Source organism: Actinia tenebrosa, unplaced genomic scaffold, assembly GCF_029948245.1.
Source record: "Actinia tenebrosa isolate PJP-AT-01 unplaced genomic scaffold, QUT_ActTen_1.0 PGA_scaffold7__59_contigs__length_16204524, whole genome shotgun sequence".
Classification (NCBI taxonomy): domain Eukaryota; kingdom Metazoa; phylum Cnidaria; class Anthozoa; order Actiniaria; family Actiniidae; genus Actinia; species Actinia tenebrosa.
The window spans coordinates 6,732,074-6,758,592 of NW_028292584.1; the positions used below are offsets into that span (position 1 = coordinate 6,732,074).

At 36.8% G+C, this 26,519-nt stretch overlaps 2 protein-coding genes across 5 annotated transcripts in view; one reads left to right on the forward strand and one right to left on the reverse strand.

Moving 5' to 3' along the window:
- LOC148905425 (uncharacterized) overlaps positions 1-15,444 on the reverse strand; it is a 29,443-nt gene extending 13,999 nt beyond the window's left edge. Inside the window, exon 1 of the mRNA XM_089040420.1 lies at positions 15,410-15,444. Coding sequence (XP_088896546.1) covers positions 15,410-15,429 — 20 coding nt within the window. The 5' untranslated portion in view covers positions 15,430-15,444. The remainder of the gene's footprint in view (positions 1-15,409) is intronic.
- On the forward strand, positions 12,375-21,679 carry LOC116290204 (neuropeptide Y receptor type 6). 4 transcript variants are annotated; one of them, XM_031697226.2, is made up of 2 exons: positions 12,375-12,494; positions 19,757-21,679. In XM_031697226.2, exon 2 carries the CDS (start codon positions 20,049-20,051, stop codon positions 21,291-21,293), a length of 1,245 nt encoding a protein of 414 aa, XP_031553086.1. In that variant the 5' UTR covers positions 12,375-12,494; positions 19,757-20,048; the 3' UTR covers positions 21,294-21,679. The 4 variants fall into 4 exon arrangements, with proteins under 4 accessions (XP_031553086.1, XP_031553090.1, XP_031553081.1 ...); XM_031697230.2 differs by lacking the exon at positions 12,375-12,494 and adding an exon at positions 16,267-16,336; XM_031697221.2 differs by lacking the exon at positions 12,375-12,494 and adding an exon at positions 18,346-18,454.
- The last annotated feature ends 4,840 nt before the right edge of the window (positions 21,680-26,519 follow it).

Genomic DNA, 26,519 nt, shown 5'->3' on the forward strand with positions numbered 1-26,519 from the left:
TTCGAGAAAAAGGGAAAAATCGGTTTGAGCTTCAGGGACGATTTTCGCTGCCAAAAGATGTAATAATATATACTTGTCACGCAACATTAGGCTCTATTATGTAACAAATGTAATATGACTCTCTCTCCCCTCTCTCTACACACATTGTATCAAGTTAAGCACCAGAATAAGTATGCCGAATTAATCATCATTAAAGCAAGCAATCATAATCAAAGCCTCCACTAAATATCATGACATGGTGTCAGAAGTAAAGCACTAAACACACAAGACACTGGAAGGTCAGTAATATTAAGAAATAAGCGTTTTTTCGGCAAGAAACACATCAAGCATGGCGACAGGGTTCACGCCCCCTGTTATGAACTGGCAAGCTGGAGCCGATATCACCGACGAATTTGCTAGATTTAAACAATATTGCCAATTAATATGCACCGGTCCGTTCTCAAAGAAATCAGATGTAGAAAAATCCTCATATATATTACTTTGGATAGGCCGTCAAGGCGTAGATATATACAACAGTTTCACGTGGGCCGACGACGATGACAAAACAAAGCCCGACTTTATTTGGTCCAAATTCGAAAAGCATCTTGCACCTAAAACTAACTTTAGATTAGAAAGATATCAGCTACAACATCTAAAACAAAATAACGATGAGAGCACTGATGATTTCATGACTAGGTGCAGGAATCATGCAAATAAATGCAAGTTTAGAGATCAACAGGAGTTAGAAGAACGCCTGATTGAACAATTGATTATAGGCACTAAGCATGTTAAAGCTCAAGAGCGAATACTAGAGCACGGAAACGACTTAACGCTTGACAAAGCAATCGAATACGCCAGAACTTACGAAGCAACGATGGCGCATGTAGCACAGCTATCCAACAAACCGCTTGACAACCAAAGCGTGCACGCCATAGGAAAATCCGGAACCGGGAACATGAGAAAATGTGGAAACTGCGGAAACACTCATGAATACCGAAAATGTCCCGCATATGGCTCTACATGCAATTACTGCTCAAGAGCTAACCACTGGAGTAAAATGTGCCGCCAAAAGAACAGGTCCACACAACAGCCCACAAACCAACATACGACACAAGACAAAAAACCATCATATCAAGACAGCACACAAGACGCACGTCACAAAAACAAGCGCGTCCATGAGATGATGAACACAAATGATTTACATGAACATTTTGACTCATTGAATTTTGAATCAATAAGTGTCGATAACGTCAATACTAAACCCAGAGATGAAGTATACGCAACACTAGGCGTTCAATTGGCCAACATGCGAAACGCACAAGCTGCAAACTTGAAGGCCAAGGTAGACACAGGAGCACAAGCCAACATCCTACCAATCCGACTTTTCAAACAGATGTTTCCGGAGGAAATTGGTCCAGACGGAAACCCTCTACCTAAAGCCCTAAAGCCATCAGCAACAAAGCTCACAGCATACGGCGGATCAGAAATCGGTCAACTAGGCATATATGATATAGAATGCACACACAATAAATTGCAAACCAAAGCACCTTTCTACATCACCAACGCGCCAGGCCGTGCAATCATAGGCTTGCCAACAGCACTAGATTTAAGGCTAATTACACTGAACTGTTCTGTGGAAACACAGGACGATGCCAAACAACCACACGACCAAAGTCATACAAACCACGCTACAAGCCAGAAGATAGAAAGTAAAGCACAGCTATTATCCAAATACCCCACCTGCTTCGACGGCATCGGAAAATTCCAAGGCGAATACCATATCACGCTGAACCCCAACATAGCCCCTGTGATTCACCCACCAAGAAGAGTACCAATCAGCCTTAAGGATGATATCAAGCTAGAGCTAGACGAGATGATGGAACAAGGAATAATCACAAAGGTCCGAGAAGGTGAACCAACCGCATGGCTCAACAGCCTAGTCTATAGACGCAAACCCAACGGTAGAATAAGAATATGTCTGGATTCTAAAGATCTTAATGCCGCCATTCAACGTGACCACCACGTTACGCCAACACTAGAAGAAATTCTTCCCAAACTCAGCGGAGCCAAGCATTTTTCAATTCTAGATGCCAAAAGCGGATACTGGAACGTCGTCCTCGACAAAGAATCAAGTTACCTCACAACTTTCAACTCCCCGTTTGGCAGGTATCGGTTTCTGAGAATGCCATTCGGCCTCCGTATGTCACAAGACGTATTCCAATCCAAAATCGACCAGACCTTCGAAGGCTGTAAGGGAGTCATTGGAATCGTCGACGACATAGTAGTCTATGGCCAAACAGAAGAAGAACATGACCAAAACTTGCACAGCATGATCCAAAGATGTGAGAAGACTGGGTTAAAGCTCAATCCAGACAAATGTCACATAGAGCAAGATAAGATCAAATTCTATGGCATCATCTGTAGCGAAGCTGGAATACAGCCCGACCCTGCAAAGGTGTCCGCCCTGAAGCAGATGAAACAGCCAGGAGACCGCCGAGATCTTCAAACCTTCCTAGGACTAGCAACCTACATGAGTCCTTTCATACCCAACTTAAGCACACTTACAGCACCTTTAAGAGGTCTACTCAAAGATAACCAAGTCTTCACTTGGAACGCCAACTACCAAGCAGCATTTGAGCAAGTAAAGAAGTCAATCACTGATACAACCACCCTAACATATTTCGACGATAGAAAGGAAGTAACCCTACAAGTTGATGCCTCGACCAAGGGTCTTGGAGCATCCTTACTCCAAGATGGCAAACCAGTCGCTTTTGCAAGCAAGTCGCTAACTGAAACCGAAGCAAGATACGCTAACATCGAAAGGGAACTTCTAGCAGTAGTATACGGTTGTGAGAGATTTCATACTTATCTATTCGGGCGACCATTCACAATGTTTACCGACCACAAACCTCTAGAAAGTATTCACCTCAAGCATCTGATATCTGCACCACCCAGATTACAGAGAATGCTACTAAGATTGCAGCCATACGACCTGAAAATCAAGTACATACCCGGCAAAGACATGTTGATAGCAGATGCACTCTCACGTCTATCACCAGAAGATCACCATCCCATTGGAAACATGGAAGTCCAAGTACATGAGGTGTACCCTCAATTTAGCAAGACCATGATTGAGAAGATTCGTGAAAACACCAGCGCAGACCAAGAATTAGCCACCCTCAAGCAAGTCATCTACGAAGGCTGGCCATCAACCATCAAAGAAATCTCAAAGAGCCTAAAGCCTTACTGGTCATTCAGAGACGAATTAGGAATAGATGACGGAATACTAACAAAAGGTCAAAGAATCATCATTCCCGTAACGCTTCAAAATGACATTCTACAAAAGCTTCACGCAGCACACCAAGGAGCTGAAATGACAAAGCTCAGAGCCAGAACTTCTGTGTACTGGAAGAACCTTAACAACGATATTGATAAGATTGCCCAATCATGCCCCATTTGCCAACAACATCAGGCATCTAATGCCAGACAACCGTTGCTGCCAACTGAGATACCTCCTCGGCCGTGGCACACCATAGGAACTGATCTGTTCCACTTACACGACTCTGAATACCTTCTGATCTCTGACTTTTACTCCAAATACCCATTCGTCAGGAAGATACCCAAAGGGCAGAGTAATAGCAGAACTGTCATTAATGCGATGAAGCAAATCTTCAGCGAGCAGGGAATCCCAAAAATAGTCCGCTCAGATAACGGCCCTCAGTACGACAGTGTAGCATTCCAAGAATTTGCCAACGAATATGGTTTCCACTACGTAACCAGTTCTCCACACTACCCACAAGGAAATGGATTCATAGAAAATCAAGTTAAAACAGTCAAAGGTGTTCTCATGAAGACACTCGAGAAACGACAGGATCCCAGTATGGCACTGCTTTGTCTACGCACCACACCCATTGACAATAAACTCCCATCGCCGTCTGAGTTACTTTTCGGAAGAAAGCTACAAGATAACCTACCCCGCACCATCAACAGGAGTGCCAACAGTGATCAAATAACCGACCGGTTAAGGGAGAAACAAGAAATCCAAAGGTTCTACCACGATCGTAATGTCAGACCTCTACCCGAGCTAGCAAGAGGTACCAACATCACCATTCAGAATCCCTCGACCAAGAAGTGGGAGCCTGCAGTCGTCAAGGAAAAGCTTGAAGCACCACGCTCATACTTAGTGACGTCACAAACTGGAAGTGAGCTTCGACGCAACAGGTGTCACATCAGAGAAGCACCCCCAGCGGCAGAGCAACCTACCAGTGAATATCAAGAACTAACAGAGACCAGAGGCAATGCAGAACCTCTGGAAAACAACGGAAGCCACGCACCTGGGACCACAGTTACCCGAAGTGGAAGAATCGTAAGACCGCCCAACAGATACGTTTAAAGACAAAAAAAAGAAAAAAAAAAAAAAAAGAAAAAAAAAAAAAAATTTGACACTTGCAAGCATGAGCAAGTAGTATTACTGTTATTACATATGATTTTTTTTTCTATTAAGATAATTTTTAGCTTTTCATAAAATTAGTTTTTTTTTTTTCCTTTAATAGAAAGGGGGATGTAATAATATATACTTGTCACGCAACATTAGGCTCTATTATGTAACAAATGTAATATGACTCTCTCTCCCCTCTCTCTACACACATTGTATCAAGTTAAGCACCAGAATAAGTATGCCGAATTAATCATCATTAAAGCAAGCAATCATAATCAAAGCCTCCACTAAATATCATGACAAAAGATGGCTGAAAATTGCCCCGGGGGGGGGGGGGGGGTACTCCCCTATATTTGATTTACGGGTATGTGCCGCCCTGGCTTTTGGGCTTTTGGGTCTGGGGTAGGGTATCATTTTTTGACATTTTGTCTCGGATAGGGTATCATTTTAGTCTGGGATAGGGTTAACGATTTGGTCGTTTTTGTCTGGCGAATACGCTACGCTTTCTGCCGACAGAAAAACAATAACAATGTTAGTAGATATTGATTGCAAATTGCAATTGCAAGACCGTATTTTCCGTCTTTTAGACTGGGATAGGTTGTACAATTCTTAGTTTTAGTCTGGAAAAGGGTATGTAAAATCAAAATTTTAGGTCTGGGATAGGGTCAGGGTTTTGAGGTCCTGGCGGCACACCCCTACCCAAGTTGGGGTGGTAGTACCCCCCCCCCCCCCTCCCCCCGGGAAAATTGCTTACTTTTGCTTGGTCCATGTATCAAAACTATTGATCCAAATAGCCTTCTTATGCTTTCTGCCAAAAGTACAACTCTCATTTGCTCAATTAAGATTAGTTTCATAAAAATCGAACAACTCTGAATTATTTAACACATTAAAAAGCAAAGGGCACTGAGTTACAGTGCATCTCGAAAACTGCGAGTTTTCCTATGTGCCATCCTTCCAAATCTTATGAGATTACAGTAAACAACTATTGGGAAACTGCTCTTTCGAAAAATGTATTTTTCATTTTGGGGAAATAATTGTGCGCTTTTTGCGAGAGCTTTTATTTTGACTCATTAAATATGCAGAAATCATTGTTTGGCGATTGCGTGACTAAAGACTTCTCGAAATAAATTCCCTTAAAACATCATTGTTTTTTAAATCTAGTCTATACAAATAGAAGAAAACATTAATATACTAACCTTCAAAACGAAAAGGTCTTTTCTGTTGCTCCATTCATCGGAGTTATCAAGAAATTAGAATTGGCAACCGTGGCGTTGGCTTGTTTTATGCAACCGATTTCCGAAAATACCATCTATCAGTAACTAGTCAGATTTCAATAAGAAATATACAGAACAGTATAAGGCCAGGGATCCACCTTTGGCTATTCCTTGCAAGAACTACTAGTCAGTAGCGCTTTGATAAATTGGTCTGTAATATTTAACAGATCGATCGGCAATTGTTTGCGAGTGACTGTCATAAACTTATACCGAGACAGCATTCCAGCGTGCAGATCGTGTTATGGGACCATAGTGCAACGACCATTGTTCTTTAATGAAGGAGAAAGAAAGGAAACAGGGATTTGTCTTGCAACAAGCTGGCTTCTTAAAGAAAAATCTAGTGCAGGAACTATTCACAGGAAACAAAATTATTTAATGAATTATATCAAAACGGAGCAGTATGGCATAGTAGTTCGCACAGGTGCCCCTAGCCGGCTCCACCATAATCTATTGAGAGAACCACTTTTAAAATTGCTCACAAAGGGCTTTTAATGTTAAAATGGCATAATAATATATATCTCGACTCTTTTTCTTGCCAAGCTGGATAATACATAAAATTCCAACACCACTAGGGTATGGACAGAACCGGAAAAAAACTACGGTACGCTCTTTTCTCGCGCCAACTGTGACTTTTCCGACAATATGCAAATTAGAGATACTAAACAACTTGCTAGTGAAGTTAGAATAACCTACTGGACTCTGTAGGAATCGAATTTAGTATACTGTTCTGTATATTTCTAATTGAAATCTGACTAGTTATTTGTAAACAAACACGAACTGTCGACTGGTACTGATAGATGATATTTTCGAAAATCGGTTGCATAAAACAAGCCAACGCCACGGTTGCCAATTCTAATTTCTTGATAACTCCGATGAATGGAGCAACGGAAAAGACCTTTTCGTTTTGAAGGTTAGTATATTAATGTTTTCTTCTATTTGTATAGACTAGATTTGAAAAACAATGATGTTTCAAGGGAATTTATTTCGAGAAGTCTTTAGTCACGCAATCGCCAAACAATGATTTCTGCATATTTAATGAGTCAAAATAAAAGCTCTCGCAAAAAGCGCACAATTATTTCCCCAAAATGAAAAATACATTTTTCAAAAGAGCAGTTTCCCAATAGTTGTTTACTGTAATCTCATAAGATTTGGAAGGATGGCACATAGGAAAACTCGCAGTTTTCGAGATGCATTGACAAGCATTGTAACTCAGTGCCCTTTGCTTTTTATTGTGTTAAATAATTCAGAGTTGTTCGATTTTTATGAAACTACTCTTAATTGAGCAAATAAGAGTTGTACTTTTGGCAGAAAGCATAAGAAGGCTATTTGGATCAATAGTTTTGATACATGGACCAAGCGAACATAAGCAATTTTCAGCCATCTTTTGGCAGCGAAAATCGTCCCTGAAGCTCAAACCGATTTTTCCCTTTTTCTCGAAAACAAAAAATTATTTTTCATAACTAACCACACAGCGTTTCGTACTTCATCATACACTACTACAATCCAGAAGTGGAGCGAATTCGAAAATTTGAGCCTTTCCGCCGTATGTTTCATTTTTACAGACCGTCGCTCTTAAAGCCATAATATTTTAAACCCGATCGATACCCTGAAGAAAAAAAACTCTCGTCCAATGGTCTACGATACAAAAGCTATTGTTTTGTAATGACCATTCGGGCTGCGAGTCTATGATTGTTAAACATAAATGGATAAATGGACTATTTGCCGTGAACACGCCGCGTGCCACGCCACGACTCTTTTAAGGAATAATACCTTATATTATAAGAGGGCCAACTTTCCAATTAGTTGTAATCCCATGTCAGGAAAAAGTCGTGGACTTTTGTCTCTTTACTTTTCTTGCTATAAACACTACAACTACACTTTTTTTTTCTTCCTTTTTCTTCTTAATCTTAATCTTCATCTTCAACGTCATCTTCACCTTCACACTAACCTGCACTTTCATCTTTACCCTCTCCTTCTCCCTCTCCTTCTCCTTCTCCTTCTCTTTCCCTTCTCCCTCTCCCTCTCTTTCTTCTTCTCCTTCTCCTCCTCCTTGAAAGACTTAAACGTAGAACATATAATAGTCTACGATGGTCCCAAAATGGTCCACTATATTTTTGTCTGTTCAAATTTTCGGGCTATTTTACATGGATAAAGTAGTTTATGTATTTCTCGAGACAAATAAAATAAATTTTCAATGCCAAGGTGGTTGCCAAATCATTTGCAATTCTGTTTTTGTCCCGGCTTACACTGAGCGAAAAATTCAGATTTTTTTGTTTCTACGCCAGGGCGAAAGGAAAATCCAGAGATATGTCAATCATTTCTCCCAAGACCTTCTCACCAAAACAAAAATTGTTGCAAATGTTCGATTTTATTTTAATTTTAAGCATATTGAAAACTGAGTGTACGTACGTTGGCACTAATTGATTGATGTATCTTATTGCATCAACAAAATTCTGTTTTGCGCCAGCTTTAGGCAGATTTGCCCAAGACTGAAATCAAAAATTAAGGAAATTATGAATATTTACATATAGAGATAACCGCCGGCTTTACTTAATACTCCATTTTACAGTTCCGTTCAGTGACCAGGATTAGTCAGATTCCAATAATTGCTCGTTAATATGATTGTTACCGGCCTTTACTAACGAGATCGCTGACAAAAGGGTTCGTACCAATCATTACTTTTAATGAGAATCATGAAGCTTTTGATCATTAATAGATTATTATTTCTTATCGATTTTATTTGCCAATCTTCATAAAATTTTAAAAAAGATTAAGTGTCAGATGGCTAGCTTGGCTCTTTTATCGTCATATTCATATAATGATCAAGGAACTTGATTACTATACTCATACTATCTACGCTTCGTGTATCGACGAGTTACTGAAAAGGTGATATTAAGAAAAGATAATATAGGTAAGTTGTAGTGCTTGGGAACGAGGTTATTCCGGGCGAAAGCCCTTGGAATTAAATTCGGAAAAATTAATTTCCGACCTCGCTGGGAAAAGGTGATATTAATGTAAGTATGAAAGTGCAGCAATAATGTCTAAACAAAGGCTAAAAACTTCCTAGTTGTAAATATTCCTAATCTGAGATGTAAATTAAGCCCGTTTATTAAGCACATAAGGTCTCATGAGAGTCCGAATATATGGCCTCAATGCTAATGTTGAAGCTAATGCATGAAATGGGTCTTTTTTTTCTAGATGGTACCAATGTATATCTTTAAAAAAATTAATAGTTATTATTATAAGCTTGCATGCTAGCCTTGGGTGGGAAAATAGCTGCTAAACTTGGTGAAGATTCTAAAAGATTTATGTTAGATTGAATGACTTTAGAGATGTCTGGTAACCTAGCTAGGGTTACATTCAAATACCAGTGAATGCTATATGGTATGGAACATACAAAATGTTGTTGCATTTTGTATGTTGCATGTTCCATACCACGCCCTAAATGCACTATGGGGATGTAAATGCTATCAGCCAAACGTCATCATATTTTTATTTTTGTCTGCAAGTTCTTTAGGTATATTTCATTCTGCGCCGACATTATTTACATATGAATATAATACATTTCGAGCTTAGTAAGCAACACGAAACAAAACCTTCAACAACTTTTTTTGAAATAGCTCAGTGTGTACTCTGATAAAGACCGGCTTTGTCATAATGGCGGCTACTATAAATAACTTGCAGTAATCATTAAAAATAATTTTTCAGGATGGTAACCCTTTGAAATGATAGGGCTTAACAACATCCGATAGATAACATGCGTGAGGTTTGAATCCATTTAAAAACCCTTGAAAAAAATATGAGGATTTAAAGATGTCAAAATACGCCAAACGAGGATATGAAGGCTTCATGATACATTTAAAACGCTCTAATTTTGGACTTTCATTACTCTGTTAATATTTATATTTATTCAAAAGAAATGTGACTTTCCAAAAGAATTTGCATTAGAGATGACAGTGGTTATTTAAACTAGAAAGCTGTCATTCTGGGAAAAAACGTCTTTATCATAAAGCTATACCTTCGTATTTATTGACAAACAAGCTTCTTTCCTTTCTTGTTCTTCATTTTGTCCTTGTCTTGTCCTTTATCGTTTCTTTAGTCTGATATTTATTTCGAATCTGTATTATCATATGTATATAACAATGGCGGATCCAGCCAAAATTTTAGGGGGGGGGGGGGGGGGTTAATTGAGTTTTTTTGGGGGGGAGGGGGGTTAATTGAGTTTGGGGGGGGGGGGGAGGGGGCAACGGAAAACAATAAAAAAAAACATCTAATTCTTCAGTTTTGTTTTGCTTTTTTTTCTGCTGAAGGGGGGTTTCAGCCCCCCTTTGCCCCCCTGGATCCGCCCTTGTATAATAGCGTTAGAGTAAAGCTTCGTCCACAAATTACGGAAAAACGGATAAGCTATAGAACACATAAAATACCAATACCACGCCATTTCTAAATACAATACTGGCGAGGATGTGTTCAATTTGGTTTTTCGGAAATATTCTCTTCTGAGAATTTCGAGAAAAATCGCACTTCAGTTAGTATCAGTTCAAAACGCAGCCATGTTTGTCGCCATCTTCCAAGTAATCCATCGTTCACACGTACCCGTGTATGACTATTATGTGTGACAAATGTTTAGTCTGTTCCTTAGGATTCCTCGCATTCATATCATTCATATACCACGGATAAAGATCAGACATTAATTATAAATAATGAATAGGCCAAAATTAAAATTCAAAAAAATAAAGAAAAAAACTAAACAGGCGTTTTGTAACCAAGATCCCTAATTAAAATTTATATGTGTATACGTAATATAGTTTTAGAAATCAATAACGTTTACAAAGAGTTCAGTGTGATTAAACTAGCAGCTAGGAATGTTACTGCCAAAAAACTATTCATACAAATTAATAATAGCATAAATATATGATGGTAATTGAACTTAGTGAAGTGCAATTTGGTCTGAAATCAAACGCGCGATTACAAAATCGAACGACCGCGTAGCGGGAGTGCCATTTGTAATTGCAAGTTTGATTTCAGACCAAAATTGCACGACACGAAGTTCAATTACCACTAAATCATATCCTTTTTGTAATCATACACAAGAAAAAGACACAATAAAGAGTGCAGAATAATCAATTTAATGTAGTAGAACAACTAAATGCAAACAAAAAAAAAGCTAAAAAAAATTTTTTGTTGATTTTTTTGTTTTATTTTGTTTTATTTTATTGTTAAAAAAAAAATCTTTTTAGGATGCGATTAAGAGCTCCTATTATGCGATTTGGGAATTAATCGCACTCCTTTGAACCAATCAGATTGCAGGATTTGGTAGTGATTACAAAAAGGATATGATTAAACTTGGAACCACTTGGAATCTCTCTAACTCAGGTCACTTCCAATCGTTGAAAGCGAAAGCAATTAACAAAAGTTCTTTACGACCAAGTGGCTTCATTAAAAGTCGCGGGTCCAAATATCATTTTAATCAATAAGAAGAGAAGTCCCTATATTTTTTTTCTAGACTGGATGAACGCGATCTAAAATTGATAAATAAAAAAGTAAGATTAATAAAACAGAATTAAATACCTGTCTAAAGCAATTAAAATGCAGCTCTCGGTTAAACAACAAGATGGCTCAGTTTACAGAACCACAATTGAAAATCTTTTTGCGGTAAAGTCACAATGCAAAATGTAAAGCGCATTATTATTATCATTATCATTATTACTATAATTATTATTACTATTATTATTTATTATTTATTATTATTATTATTATTATTATTATTATTATTATTATTATTATACAGCTTCTCATTAATCCCATATAGGTAACTGTCCAATTATTTTCTTAATCATACCCTTTTTGTAATCACTACCAAACCCTGCGATCTGATGGGTTCAAAGGAGTGCGATTAATTCCCAAATCGCATCCTTAGGAGCTCTTAATCGCATCCTAAAAAATTATTTTTCTTTAAAAAATAAAATAAAACAAAATAAAACAAAAAAATCAACAAAAATTCTTTTTCCATTTAGATGTTTTTTTTGTTCGCTATTTAGTTCTTCTACTACATTAAATTGATTATTCTGCACTCTTTATTGTGTCTTTTTCTTGTGTATGATTACAAAAAGGATATGATTAAGTGGTAACTGAACATCGTGTCGTGCAATTTTGGTCTGAAATCAAACTTGCAATTACATATCGAACTCCCGCTACGCGGTCGTGCGATTTTGCAATCGCGCGTTTGATTTCAGACCAAATTACACTCCACTCAGTTCAATTACCATCATTAATTGGAGAGGTCTTGTTGATATGGAATAAATTAGGCAGCTATATAATCAATAGGTAATGGGATTTCATGCTCCCCAATCAAGAAATAATTAGACTCGAAATATTCCTCTGACTGCCAAATTGGACTCGGCCTACGGCCTCATCCAATTTTGGAAGTCCTCGGAATTTTCCTCGTCCAATTATTTCTTAATGCAGCATGGAGTCCTATTACATATATTTATTATTACTTTCTTCTGTCAGTCAACCTGTGTTTTATTGATGTACATGCTTTTTCCTTTTATCTTTTAGATTAACTATTAATAACCATACTGTATTTCGTGTTTTTTTAAGGCTTAACTTATCTACTTTCCTGTCTAGATCATTCTGTTATTCAGTTTCCAAGGTCATGACATTCATTTGGTCTTTGCTAATCACTTGCGCTTGCGCATGCGCATTGAGTATACGTCTATTAGTCGTATGTAATTTTCTCAATAAGATCACATTGATAACGGATGAATTACTGGAAGGCAATCGTTAGTCATTTCAATGTTACGGTAAGTCATGAAGCCACGTACGTAATGTAAGTCATTACCGTATCGTTCCCGCTAATACGGATAACCATTCTTAAGGGAAGCCATTTCTCATTTCTCGCCATTCCGTACCGCGTACGTGCTGAAAGTCAGTATAGTTTGTTTCGCACTCATACAATAACAATAACTTATGGAAAGCCATTTCAATGCTACGGTATCTCGTACTCCGGTTTTTTATTTCTATTTATCTTTTAATAATATTTTTTCATTTGAATTCCAAAATATATTATTACTAGTTTAGTACTCAGTTTAATTACTCTATATTCACTGGTAAATCATAAGGACTTCGGAAAGGCTTTATCGAGCCAAGTTTTTAATACCGAGAGAGAAGTTGGAGGCTTTAGAAAAAAATTCTTGTGCTGAGTAAAGTGTATCAAAAATCCAGCGGAATCATTATTATTACACCTTTTGCTGTTCATCAACCGCAAAGGAATATTCATTGAAGCGAAGAAGCATTGTCATTAGAGCGAACAGGCATACAATAAGGCGAACGGACTCTCAAGAGTGCGATGGAACTTTCATTAAGAAATTTAGCATTGAATTTGACAATCATGAATATGTTTGCGTGGGTTTATTAACGTTTTCAAACTTTCATTAGCGTTATGGTGCAGACAATAAACCACAACACACATTCAATACAGTGTTTTGGACATTTATTTTCAATGAATATTCCTTTGCGGTTAATGAACAGCAAAAGGTGTACTACTTAAAAGCTCGCAGAGCAAGAATTAATGTTGAAAGACTTCGAGGGAGGAGAAATGACAAAAGAGAGAGAGAAAAAACCAAAACAATTCCTTATTAAACAGGAAATCGTGAAATAATAACATAAGAGAATTTTCAAAACGAAAGGATCACAAAAGGAAATGAAATGATGCAATGAATCATTCTTGTGGCAGTAAAGCAAAGACGTAGCCAGGGGGGGGGGGGGGGGGGCTAGGGGGCCAGGGGGGCAGGGCCCTTCATTCGTGGCAAGAAAATGACGGCCTTTCTGATTTTTTACGGTAATATCAAATGTGTTTCATAAAAAAAACCGGTAAAATGTAATGCCGGTTCTTATGCTTTGAAAACACACGCACAGACATATAGTTTTTTTTTTTTGGTAGATATTATGATAGTTCAAGTTCGAGACATGATATTATTGCGGTTTTTGATGTTCTGAGAAATCTGTAATAGTAAGCTGCAGGCTAAAATTTGAAATTTGGTTTTAAGATTCGTTGCCGTCTATTAAAAATAATCAGTAATTACCTTTTATTTTAATTGTTATTCGTATAGGAAATCGCACGATCTTGAGCAGAATTTGGAAATTAATAGACACTCGTAATGTGTTGTAAGTTCTTGTAATTGCACGAGTCTTTAGGCGAGTGCAATTAAAGAACTTTCAAAACATTACGAGTGTCTATTAATTCCAAATTGTACGAGAAGATCGTGCGATTTTTTGTTTACAGTTCACTCAACAAAATTTCAGTAAAAAATGCGAAGCGACGCCGTTCATCTTTGTCTATTTGGCGGCCGATTTTCAGTCCATCGCGCAGCTGAAATGCATAAAAAATATTAGTTCTTACGGCTTTAAAATCTTATTTATATGTTTTTTAAGTACAAAATGATAGAAAATAATTGTTTTGACATTTTTTTTGGCCGGCGTGTTGCTATAGCGGCTTAATTCGGTACTCCTACGGAGTACAATTAACGCTATAATTATACTCCTCTCGGAAAATCAGAGTCGAGTAATTTTGTTGAGTGTACTATAAAGTAAAAAAACAACAATTTCACAACAAACCCTCATTGAAGTATCGGAATCACTTTACGCATTAAGAGAGAATTTTTTTCGTATTCAAGCAGTGAGCGCCAAAACCTATTTTTTGAAGAAAGGCTGTTGTACAAGGCTAAAATCTTGTTATTCAGAAAGTTTAACTTGTTTGGAAGTGGAGATGACCGATGAAAGTGGAATCAAAGTGTTAACCCAAAGCAAAATTTGAATCGAAAATGAGGTTTAGGCCTTCATTTTCTTATTTCCCATACATTTTCTATTAAAAAAAGCAAACACAAATGCAACAAAACATCTTTGTACAATTGAAAATACCGCTTCAAACAGGCATTTTATCATAGTACATCAGTTTCTAACTGTTTAAAAACGGTTTGGAGTGTTAGCCCGAAAATTGGGATCAAAACTCATACGAAAGCCTCTAGTTCTTGGCGCTTTTTGCCATTGCTCATTATTTAAAAAAATTTCCTCTTAATATATAAAAATAAATAGCTATAATCATCATTATAACCACTATCTTTGTTATTATTAGTAGTATATGAGTCTGTTTGAAAAGTCAAGTATTTTACAAAAGCACGAAGACGTTTTCTCGACTACACACAGTCTACGAGAATGCGAAGTGCATATATTCTCTCGTGTCGCATTTATAGCTACAATCTCTTACCTAGAGCCTTCGTTTCTTCTGGCCTGCGGCGATGAACAAGGTTTTGGCATAATCCATTTTTGGCGCATGTGCAATTTTCCGGAAGTGAAATAGAATCAAATGAAAATATCATGCTTTCAAACAGAGTTGTGTGTTTACTTCCCATCAAAATAGAAATCGGGAACATACTTTAATTTTTGGTAAGTCTTTGAACGCATGCGCTCTTATACCTGAAATCCAAGATATCCTGGTCTCAAAAAATGGATTATGCCAGAGCCCTCGTTCTTCGCCGTAGTCCAGGAGAAACGCAGGCTCTGTGTACGAGATTGTTATAGTTAGTATTGAAACGTTCGCCCTGAGCCTTCATATATCTGTCTGATGCAACTCCAAAAGTCCATACTGATGTATTCAGAGCATTACAACTCCCTCAGAACTAATATATGATATATTTTCCTTACAAAATCAGCAATTTACCTGATAAATAAACACTCCATCGTCGTCCTGTCTTTCTGTCATTAGCTGTTAGAGCTGATTTTTGAACTTACTCATCGTACCTTCTGTCTCCAAAAGATACAGAAATTGTGAAAATTAGTGTGTTGACCACATGCCAAACTGGTGAGTTTGTTCTACTTATTTGAGTTTGAAGCAATCGCTGCAACCGATAGAACCACAATCTAATGGATGTGCCTTGTCTGTAAGGCCGCCACGCACTTATGCATAGACCAAAAAATGCTGGAATGCGGTATGTTTAGGCATGATGCACCAAATCGTCAAATGGCGTGGAATTTGAATTCTCACTTTACAGTGCTCCTTATACGCGCGAAATCATGAAAAAAAAATTAGAGATGCAATAGAGTTTTGGTGGACGTCAATCAAAGTGTTTACCGACATTGTCGGAAAACACAAAGCTTGTAAGAGCACGTGCCTATGGAATGTCTTGGAAACGCATTGATACACGTCCACCAAAACCTACTTCGTCACGATGGCAAGTTGTACGAGTGCACGCGTGTGATTAGAGCAGATTTCGTATGACTGTGAAACATTCAGTGCCGTGACGCGACCGTGATGTTTCCTAGAATTTTGATTGCCTTTCTTTTCTCTTTCTCAATGTGATTGGTCTAGCAGTGCCGTGTCCATGTCGTGACCGTGTCTGAGTCGTGTTCGTGCCTTGTTTCGTGCATTTGATTGGATAAAGAGTTCATGTCTTGTCGTTACCATGTCTGTGTCGTGTTCGTGCCCTGTTTCGTGCATTTGATTGCATGAAGAGTTCATGTCTTGCCGCGACTGTAATGTGTTTTAGATTTTTTATTGGCTGGGTCTTTGCAGTGCCGTGTTTGTGCCGTGAACTTTTCACAGTCATACGAAAACTGCTCTAACGAGCGCTGTAACAGCGGTGCTGTGGTAAGTGCTGCCTCTTTTCATTCGAGGGAATTTTCTAAGGGTTATCCGGTTTTCATTTCTTGATTTCCGCAAAACCCAACATACCAAATTCAAATTCGATCTTACTATCAGCTCAGAGGCTGTTTTTGGATTCGACAGCCCCGTAGTGATTGTTTCGAGATCGATCTAGCCCAAGAGCTTGTTTTAGTGTTTGATCTGTGAGTTATAGCCGTGCCTTGACTTAGATCAGCCCCACGGCGATTGTTTCAAGGTTCGGATCTGCGAGTTAGTCACCCTGCCTAGAATAGCCCAAGAGGTTGTTTCAGGGCTCGATCTGTGAATTAGCCGTGCCCTGACTTAGATCAGCCCAGAGGTTGTTTCGGGGTTTGATCTGTGAATTAGCCGTGCCCTGACTTAGATCAGCCCCACGGTGATTGTTGTAAGGTTCAATCTACGTGATAGGCACGCCCTGCATTAGAATCACCAAGGAGGATGTGTACGCTTTGATATTTTAATGCTCATTCAAATGCAAGCTCGTAGGATCCCTTTCAGAGGGTTTGGATGGGGTTTAACTGTTCATTGGCAATTGGCGTAAAAAGTAGTAGTCAACATCTCTATTTCAACTGGTTATTTTATTGCGCTGCTCTCAGGAAAATACAAACTACGTGAAGAAACATTGTCCGTGTGTATTTTCTGGTATTCTTCTGTGAGTTCTTTTTCAGAACATTATATTTTGACTAAAAGGATAAGCACAAACTCCAAATTTAATCATAACCTGATTCCGTTCCAAAATTGACTCTCTTATGATATTTCCTATTCATCTCAGCTCAGAGAATATAATTCAAAACATGAGTTTCCATCGTAATGAGAGTTAAATAGTCCACCTTTTGTAAAAGGATATTCGTAATTTGACCTAAAAATTGCCCGTGTAAGTGTCATTCCATTGAGGATAGCTTCCATGTTGCGTAGTAACGCTTTGGAGCATTCATTCATGGAACTCAAACGAATTTGCAGTAAAATAAAAAAGGTATTTTCAGTCTCGTCTTTGGTTAACATTTCCCTCAGTTTTAAAGCCGTTTTGATGTGAGTCAAAGCTTGCTACTTGAGGATATTTTTTAAAGTATGTTCAGCAATGACAATAAATAAAAGTTCAATTTGTCGTCTTAGATTTTAAGCAACCAAGCCAATTATTCAAAAAGTGTTTTGTTTTTTTTTTTGTTTTTTTTTTTCTGTTTTTGTTTTGTTTTTGGAATTTCTCTCTTGAAAGTCCGAGTGGAGTCATGTTGTCTGCAAGGTCATATCACGGCTGTGAAGATGGTAGGATAATGAGAAGTAAAGTCTAAAGTAGATTACTCTAGTCAAATATTATACTACAATAATAACTCCCGACATTGTGGGGCAGTAACTAGACTGATACTGTGCTGAAAGACGTCTTTGGTAGGTTCCTTTTTTTTCAATCTCTTGAATGGTCTTACACTAGTCAAATATTAGACAGTTGAATCTCCACTTGCAGACGCTCTCTTAAGTGGACAGCTCTAATTACGGACAGCTTTCCAAAACCCCGTTTTTCCTCCCATACAAACAATGTATTCACACTTTCCTTTAGCGGACTTTCTCTTAAGCGGACGCGGACACCGCAGAGCGAATCCCAATTGACTGTTTCTATTGTTTTCAAGCGGACACTGTTTCAAATATTCTTATAAACGGACTCGGAATAGAAAAAAAACTGTCTGTATTTTAATGCTTAACTATAGTCAAAATACAAGTATTTTCGAATAAATCCGTATATTATTTAGCCAGGTTATTCTTCTAAATGCTATTATTAATCTTTAGAAATGCTTACGTTAACGGAAAACGGCACCATTCAACATTATTTGTCCGTTTAAAGACCCCTTACATAATAATAATGATATAAAGTTCTTAACAAACGCATCATATAACGTCTCGATGCTTTTTACAAAAGGACCAGACGGATATCAAGTTTGTGGAAAAAATTGCAAAAAGTCCACATCTCAACTAACGGACACTTTTTTCGTTGCCCAAAGGTGTCCGCTTAAGGGAGATTCAACTGTACTACAATAATAACTCCGACATTGTGGGGAAGTAACTAGACTGTGACTGTGCTGAAAGACGTCTTTGGTAGGTTCCTTTCTTTTTCAATCCCTTGAATGTTTTTTCACATATTGCGTGTGGGAATCCCAAGCTGAAGACCGGTAATCCACTATTAACCTAAGTAAGGTATTGGGCAGTCTTGCTAATTTGTACCATACTAAAACAGACACTAATATCTACTGTACTTCTACTAGGTTACTATCCATTTCGCGTGTTAAGAAGAACCCAAGATCTAGTAATCTCTATTAGTCTACTATCCATTCCGCGGGTTAAGTATAACCTGTTTCTAAGATCTAGTGTACCTCTATTAGATTACTATCCATTTCACGTGTAAAGAAGAACCCAAGATCTAATGTACCTCTATTAGGTTACTATCCATTTCACGTGTTATGTAAAACCATTATAATGATAAGTTGAACACTGTGTATCAACTCATTCAACTTTTTATAGATGACTAAGTTTTCTCTTCTCTCCCACTATCCTTTCCTCACTGGCTCTCGCTCTTTCTTTCTCAGTCGCAACAGAAATATCGACGGTATTAAAAAACCGCTTTTATGTAAAGACCAAGTTGAAAAACATTAGTATTTGATTTTATCTCAATTCTAGTGAAGGTCAAACAACCACTGAATCCTTCTTACAGTTTAGTTTATTTATCATTGTATTAATTTTACAAAACATGAATCATATAAAGAAAGAAAGAACTGTTGTGACGGGAAAAGGAAGCTCACGTCCCAATTGACATGCAGCTAGCCTATACTATATTTTTTCAAATGACCTCCACAACTCATTTTATAACTTAAATACAAATATTTAAAAGATTCGTGGTGTCCAACTGCACACTTAAAGCTTAGAATTATGCTTGAAAAACCAATTTCATTCAAATAAAACCGCTTAAATGCTGATAACTCTATTGTAGCCAAATTTTCCCCATGGAGACGGTACTCTCTCACGAGCATGCATAATAAGAATGGCGTTGTCAGCCGATGCATAAAGCGTTTCACCACATGGGTCGACGAATAATCATTTAGCAATAATTAATATACAACTGAGTTGAGTCGGATAACAACGGCCGAGACGTTGCTCTTGAAATTCAGAATAGAAGTTGAGGTCGAGCTGTGGTTTCTAGCAAGTTTTCATACATTGATCCTATACCCTTCAAAACGAAAGCTAAATTACTGAAAAGCTGATGTGCCATACTCAAAGCCAGGTCATTATTTCCTTGACACGAGTTGAAGTTGATAGCTTTGTTAATGTTATCGATATCTAAAAAGATTTAAGGGAGCTGTTTTGAATTTCTATCTTTGTCATTGTCTTTATTTATTATTCCAGATAACTTCAAGCGAGGCGGGTGAAGAATATTGGAAGAAGATTGCCTTGGTGAAACAACAGAAAAAAGATATTTAAAGAAAGCCAGAGAAACGTACGTTGATCAATGCACAGTCTGTTGAACACAACTGATTTATGATCAAAACAAACAGCATCCAGTTGAATTTTTGAACACCTGTTCCTGAAAAGAATAGAAGACTCAAGACACGTCACCTATAAAATCAAATTATACAAGACGTTTAAACATACACACTGCATGGAAATAACTCTAGCTGGAGATATTTGAGTGTATATCATGGAAGATCTGACTTTCAACCACGGCAATATTAATGGCAGTAGCAACCATACAAATAATTTTACCAACGTGACTGGAAATACGGAAAAACTCCTTGAGCTTGAAGCGTTTAAAATAATATTCGAAACGATCGTGGCATTGCTTGGCATTATTGGGAACATTGCAGTGTGTGTTGTTATTACACAGAACAGAAAGAAAAGGTCTTCCACGGAGTACTTACTAAGGAATCTAGCCATTGCAGATCTTGGTGTGCTAATGATCATATTCCCGCTTGCAATCATCAAAGAGAAGATGCCATTTCACTGGCCATTTGGAAAATTCACCTGTTTATACCTCTACCCTATTACAGAGACGTTTTACGGCGTGTCCGTTTGGACGATCGTTAGTATTGCAGTAGAACGCTACCGCCATTTGTTTAACCCTATCAAAAGAGGAAGGCAGCGAGCATTAAAGAATGCCAAACGACTCGCAGCTGGTATTTGGATCGGGAGCTTCTTGGTCTTCAGCGCGCCAACTTTTGCCTGGATTGAATTCATGGAGCTAGGTGAAGAGAGGTTTTGTCATTTGTATTTTAAAGATCCAAAGGTCCAGCAAGTTTATATTCTGATGCTTTTTTTCTTATGGTACGCGATACCTGTTAGCTTCATCGTCTGGACTTACATCGCAATATCTGTGCAACTTCACCGGAGTAACATCTTCCTGAAAACCATGAATAGAGTGGACAACTTGTCTCGGGAAATCTCAAAACGAAGAAACACTCCCTTCTCGGGAACTCAAAAACGCAGACTTCAACAAAATAAGAAGGTTAAAAAGATCCTCACGCCTGTGGTACTTGCTTTCAGCATCACCATGATGCCTGTCAATATCTTTCGGGTTGTTATACTTTACTGGCATGAGGTTCTTTTCTTGCCTTCTTATCCTCTTTTAATATATGTTGTCGCTCTTTGCGTGGTCGTCAACAGCTCTATAAACCCGCTAATTTATTGCTTTGTCAGCCGAGGAATCCGAGCTGGGATGATAGCACTTTTCAAGGGAAAAGCTGTGAAAGGGATTTCTTTCATGGGCGATGGTGTCCGTAGTTTAAAGGAAAGAATAAGTTTGAAGATGAGAAGATCCAAGCTGTCTTCGGTTGAAGAGGAAGGGAATTTAGAACTGAAGCAAAGGGGATCTCAAGCCTCGAAAAAAAGTGAATCAGGGTCTCCACAAACACTTCCAGATCGAATCGAAGAATTGCATTATAATTGAGAACTATACTAAGACATTAATAAAGCTATTTGCGAGATAACTACATGCTAAAACAAAAGACTTCAATCGCGAAAACTTGAGAATATTTTGCTAAAATGACTTAATCTATTCATAGTATCATGCAGATGACCACTCTAGATCGTTGGGGTCGGGGGCTTGGGGTCGTTGTAAATATATAATAAGATATATCCCTTTTCGCAATTTCTTTTTTTCATTTTCTGTACATTCTAGCTCTTTGCTATTTGTTCTTCTCAGTTCTGTAATCGTTTTAGCTTTATGTCGCATAGCCTACAACGTGTACTATAGTTGAAAAAGTCAAATCAGTTTTACACTGAAAAAATAATCGACTTGAAAAAAACAAATAAAAGCGCACCTTTTAAGCTGAACTATGGTTATTTATTCTTTTACTCCGACGAAGGACTTCGAAAAATCAGTAAGTTTTGTCATATTTTCACGGTGTTAAGTTTACCCTTTTATCATTACTGTTTCATTAGAAACCGACGCATCTAGTTGTCTCTTCTTATGGCTATTCATATATGCATAGATATACTTTCTTGTCACCATCAATCAATGTATATCATGTTTTGATCATCAAACTGAATTATTTTTCACAAAAAAAAAAAAAAAAAAGAAAGAAAAATAAAATAGAAAAATAAAACCCAAAAACGTTTTGCCTGTCTAAAAAAGTGCATGTCCAAATTTATGGCCGCGGGGCCCTTTAAAAATATATATATCACTATTGAGTGTAACCATAATATTGAATTTATAAATTGCCCACTGCAGTTAGAGGGCTATCTCTTTAAGAGGTCATCCTTTCATAATAGGAACTTTAGAGATTCCACATTATTAGATATCATTGCGACTAAGTCCAAAATGGGTCAAACGACTTTTAAATGTGCTGCTGCTAGGGACTGGAATCTTTTACTAAGGGACATTCGTGAAATACAATCATTATCTAAGTTCAAGTCTAGTGTTTTTAAATATTTTCTTGAACATGATGAGTCTAGCCATTCATGTAGTTTAAGATAAGTATAGTATTTTGTTATTTAGTCTAGTTTTATATATATGTGTCTTAGATATATTTATATATATATATATATATTTTTATTATTATATAGATTTTTTAGATATTGTATTGTAGTTTAGACTTTAGATTTTATTATTATATATTTATTATGCTGATCACCAGTTAATACCAGCTAATCTTTTTAGATAGCTGATTGGTCTCATCAGTTGAAATAAAGTTTATTATTATTATTATTATTATTATTATTGGCAAGCCATAAGCGACTGTATATACATATTTATACATACATGCAAAAATGAGTTTTTTCATTTTTTTATGGTGTATAATTTACCTTTTTATCATTACTGTTTCATTAGAAACACCGACGCAGCTCACACTAGTTTTTAGCTAGTTATCTCTTCTTATGGCTATTCATATATGCATAGATATACTTTCTTGTCACCATCAATCAATGTATATCATGTTTCGGTCATCAAACTGAATTATTTTTCAAAAAAAAAAAAAAAAAAAAAAAGAAAAAAAAACAAACGTCAAAACGTTTTGCCTGTCCAAAAAAAATTCCTGTCCAAATCTATGGCCGGGCCCTTTAAAAATATATATATCACTATTGAGTGTATAGCCATAATATTGGCAAGCCATAAGCGACTGTATGTACATATTTATACATACATGCAAAACTGAGTTTTTTCATTTTTTTAACGGTGTAAGATTTACCCTTTTATCAATACTGAGCGCTGAGTACTTTGAGCAGCATCGTCTACCACCGTGTAAAAAATTCTTTGAAAACAATCGATTATCGGTTCAAAAATTTATAGTAACTTGAAACTGAAATAAATGGTAAGACTGTTTTTTACATATCGAGCATGTTAATCTACCAGCTTTGGCTATGATATCACAGCGCGTAACAGTCACAAACGGTGACTTAGTAAGAACTATGCTAGGTCGAAGCCCAAAGATCAAATTGGAATTTTATAGTAGTTAATTTTTAAGGAGGGAGGAAAACCGGAGAACCCGGAGAACACAGAAGAGAACCAACAGGCAATGTGTACACCGAGCTCGGGAGGTGACAGCGCATTAGCATCGCTTTCATAGGCCTCCCGTGCTCACCAGATCATATCGCCCAGCAAGCGTCTATGGTAAGTTATGAATTGTTGTACGTGTTGATTCTGTTAATGATTTGAACTGAAGTCTTTGAAATTCGCAGGACACGGTTTTTAATTTGTCTCTCGATCTCTTTTCTTCTATCTTTTGTCTATTTTATCTAAATTACATTAAGAGTTCAAGAAATTCACCTCCAGCGATAACTGAAACCCAATCCAATAGGTGGGACTAAAACCGATATGTTAACTAGCTTTCTGTCTCGTAAAAAAAAACCACACACACACACACACTTTAAATTAAAGTCTAATTGAAGTCTTTTGATTTCTTTTCTTCTTTCTCTTTCTATCTTTTGTCTATCTTATCTAAATTACATTTTTTGGACAAAAAGACTGATTCAGAAGAGCTGAGGAAATTCGCGATCGCCTTCCAGCAAAACAGGATAATTGAGATCCAATACAATATCGATTAAAACTGATACGTTCACTCTTTCTGTTTCTTCTTACAAAAAATGGCAAAACATTGACCAAGTTTAAATTGAAGTCTAAATTGTTCGTTCCGTGATTTTCTAGAACAACGCTTTCAAATCGTAAACATCAGGAGATTAAAGCCTTTGTGAGCCATCTGCTGTCTAGTCCTAGAACCTGACAACGTGGATCCTTAACAATGATATCTGATAAAAAGCAAACATACAAGTCGAACAAGTGTAATTAAAAAACTCTCTTTCGGTTTGCAGCAAATGGCAAGTTTGTTACACATTGAAATAATAATAATAATAATAATAATAATAATAATAATAATAATAATAATAATAATAATAATAATAATAATAATAATAAATATAAATAAAATAAATGAAAATTAACAGGGGATCCACAGAGTGGCTCTTCTTCCACTGGATTCCAATATGAAGAAACCGGAGAAAATATCTACTTAAAAGCAACACCGAGCCCGCGAATCCAAAGTTACGTATATTTCTAAACCGCTATTCATTATTCATTATTTTACTTTCATCCCCCAACTTAAACATTCAGTCAAGTCCTAAACTATAAACATATGTTTTGGGAATAAAAATATCCACAGATGTTAACGACAACAACTTACACCTTAAATTAAAATCCTAAACGGAAATATATCGCACGTCGCAAATTGTAAAAACAAAAAAAATAGGGTGGAGAGATGTAAAACCTTTTTTTTTTTAATGACAGGTATAAATTGCTTTTCCCAAATGATTAATTGTAGATAATTACTGAATAAGGCGTTGATTTGAACTCATAAACAGTCTTATGTGAGCAAACTTTGCCATTGACAAGTAATTTATATATGGAAACTATAATTCGGCATCAGTGAAATGCTGGAAATAATAACGGCTCGGAGTTGACCTGAAATGTCAAGGGTACGGCGCTGACCGTAATTTAGAATTCACTGGTTAGCTTTGTGGAGGGAGGAAATCCGAAGTACTCGAAAAAAACCCTCGAACACCTGGAGTTAAACAAAACAATTGCAAATTGTAAATGAATTGTTGAATAATGCGGTAACGTGAATATTGATATTTTTGCGTTTCGTGTCAGAATGTGAAATTAATATTAGAGGAAAGTTGGAAGTGCCAAAAATATGATGTTCCTGTAATAGAACTGTTATTATTGGCACTGAGTCTAGTAGTGTAAAAATTGGTGTAAAGCTCAATTTGAACTAAAAAAAGCCGGTTTGAATGTTTGTGTGGATATGATCTTCAAGTGAACGTGTGTGTCTTCTGTTGCCAAAATAATATTATACGTCTGCCGATATTTTACAGATGGTCAAGAGAGAGAGAGAGCGGAGAGAAATCCAAAATCAGTGAATCATAAATGAGTCATAAGTGTCGTAATGGATCACAAAGGATAGCCTAATTCTCTGGATGGTTTTGGAACACGCGCGAAAGATCATAACTAAGAAAAGATTGATAGCGAAACACCTGATAATAACGCCAGGTTCTTTCTTCTTAACTCACTGTATTTTCCCGTGCTGTGCTGTCCTTAATTGTTAGGGCCACGTGACCACGTGTAAGTCCCATGTTGATCGCTTAGACCAGCATTATAGCTATCGTTAATCAACCAAGAGTAACTCCTAGGGTTTCTTTGTTCAAATGTAAGCTTACTTTCTATGAGGTAATACATAATTGTCTTTAACTAATAAGACAAACCCCGTAGACTGCCCTGAACTAATTTGTTTGTTTACGAACCGATGCTAGTTTTCGTTCTGTTCAGATCGTTTTAATGTGGACACTCGAATCATGAACACTTCGAAATTTTTAGAGATTCAAGATTACTGATTTCCTGAACTTTCTGTTTCAAAACCTCTAAAATTAAGCACTGAGTTGAAATACACCGAGTGATCAAAATAAAACTTTTTCCAATCGATTGGCTCAATGGATGATTTACAATGATGCATTTTCAACAAAAGAAGTGACAAAAAACTCGAAGTGTTCACCGGGTTAAATTCGAGTGTCTTCAATGCAACTGCATGGAAAGATATTTGAAATGTTGGCCAAGAATAGTCATGCTTGAAGACGTTTGGGTTAATGGTCGTTGTTCCGCAATAACAGGATAACAGGATAGTTAGGATAACAGTTTCTTTGAAAGCCAACTACATATTTACATTACAAAGCAATGCTTTCTCCGGCTTCTAGAAACTAAATTTATTGTAGAGAATTTGCTCAAAAACATTTTCCTCAAACCTGCCTAAAATAAATAACGAATAGCTAAAGAAACCGCATAAACCTGTAAACAAATAAATAAATGATAATACACGGAAAGTTAGAATAATCAGGAATGAAGAATAATAGGAGACACAGAGAGAAAAGAAGGAAAAAACAAAAAGAAAAAAGAAAAAATAAAGAAAAAATAAAGAAAAAAAGAAAAAAAAAAGAAAAAAAGAAAAAAAGAAAAAAAAAGAAAAAAAAAGAAAAAAAAAGAAGAAAAAGAAAAAGAAAAGAAAAAGAAAGAAAGAAAGAAAAAAAGAAAAGAAAAGAAAATAAAGAAAAAAAAAAAAAAAAAAAAAAAGAAAAAAACAATGGACCCTACTCAAAAGTATCGTAGATACGAGGCTAACATGGAAATAAA

Coding starts and splice junctions, on each gene's coding strand:
- LOC116290204 (XM_031697226.2), top strand. CDS start 20,049: ATGGAAGATCTGACTTTCAACCACGGCAATATTAATGGCAGTAGCAAC.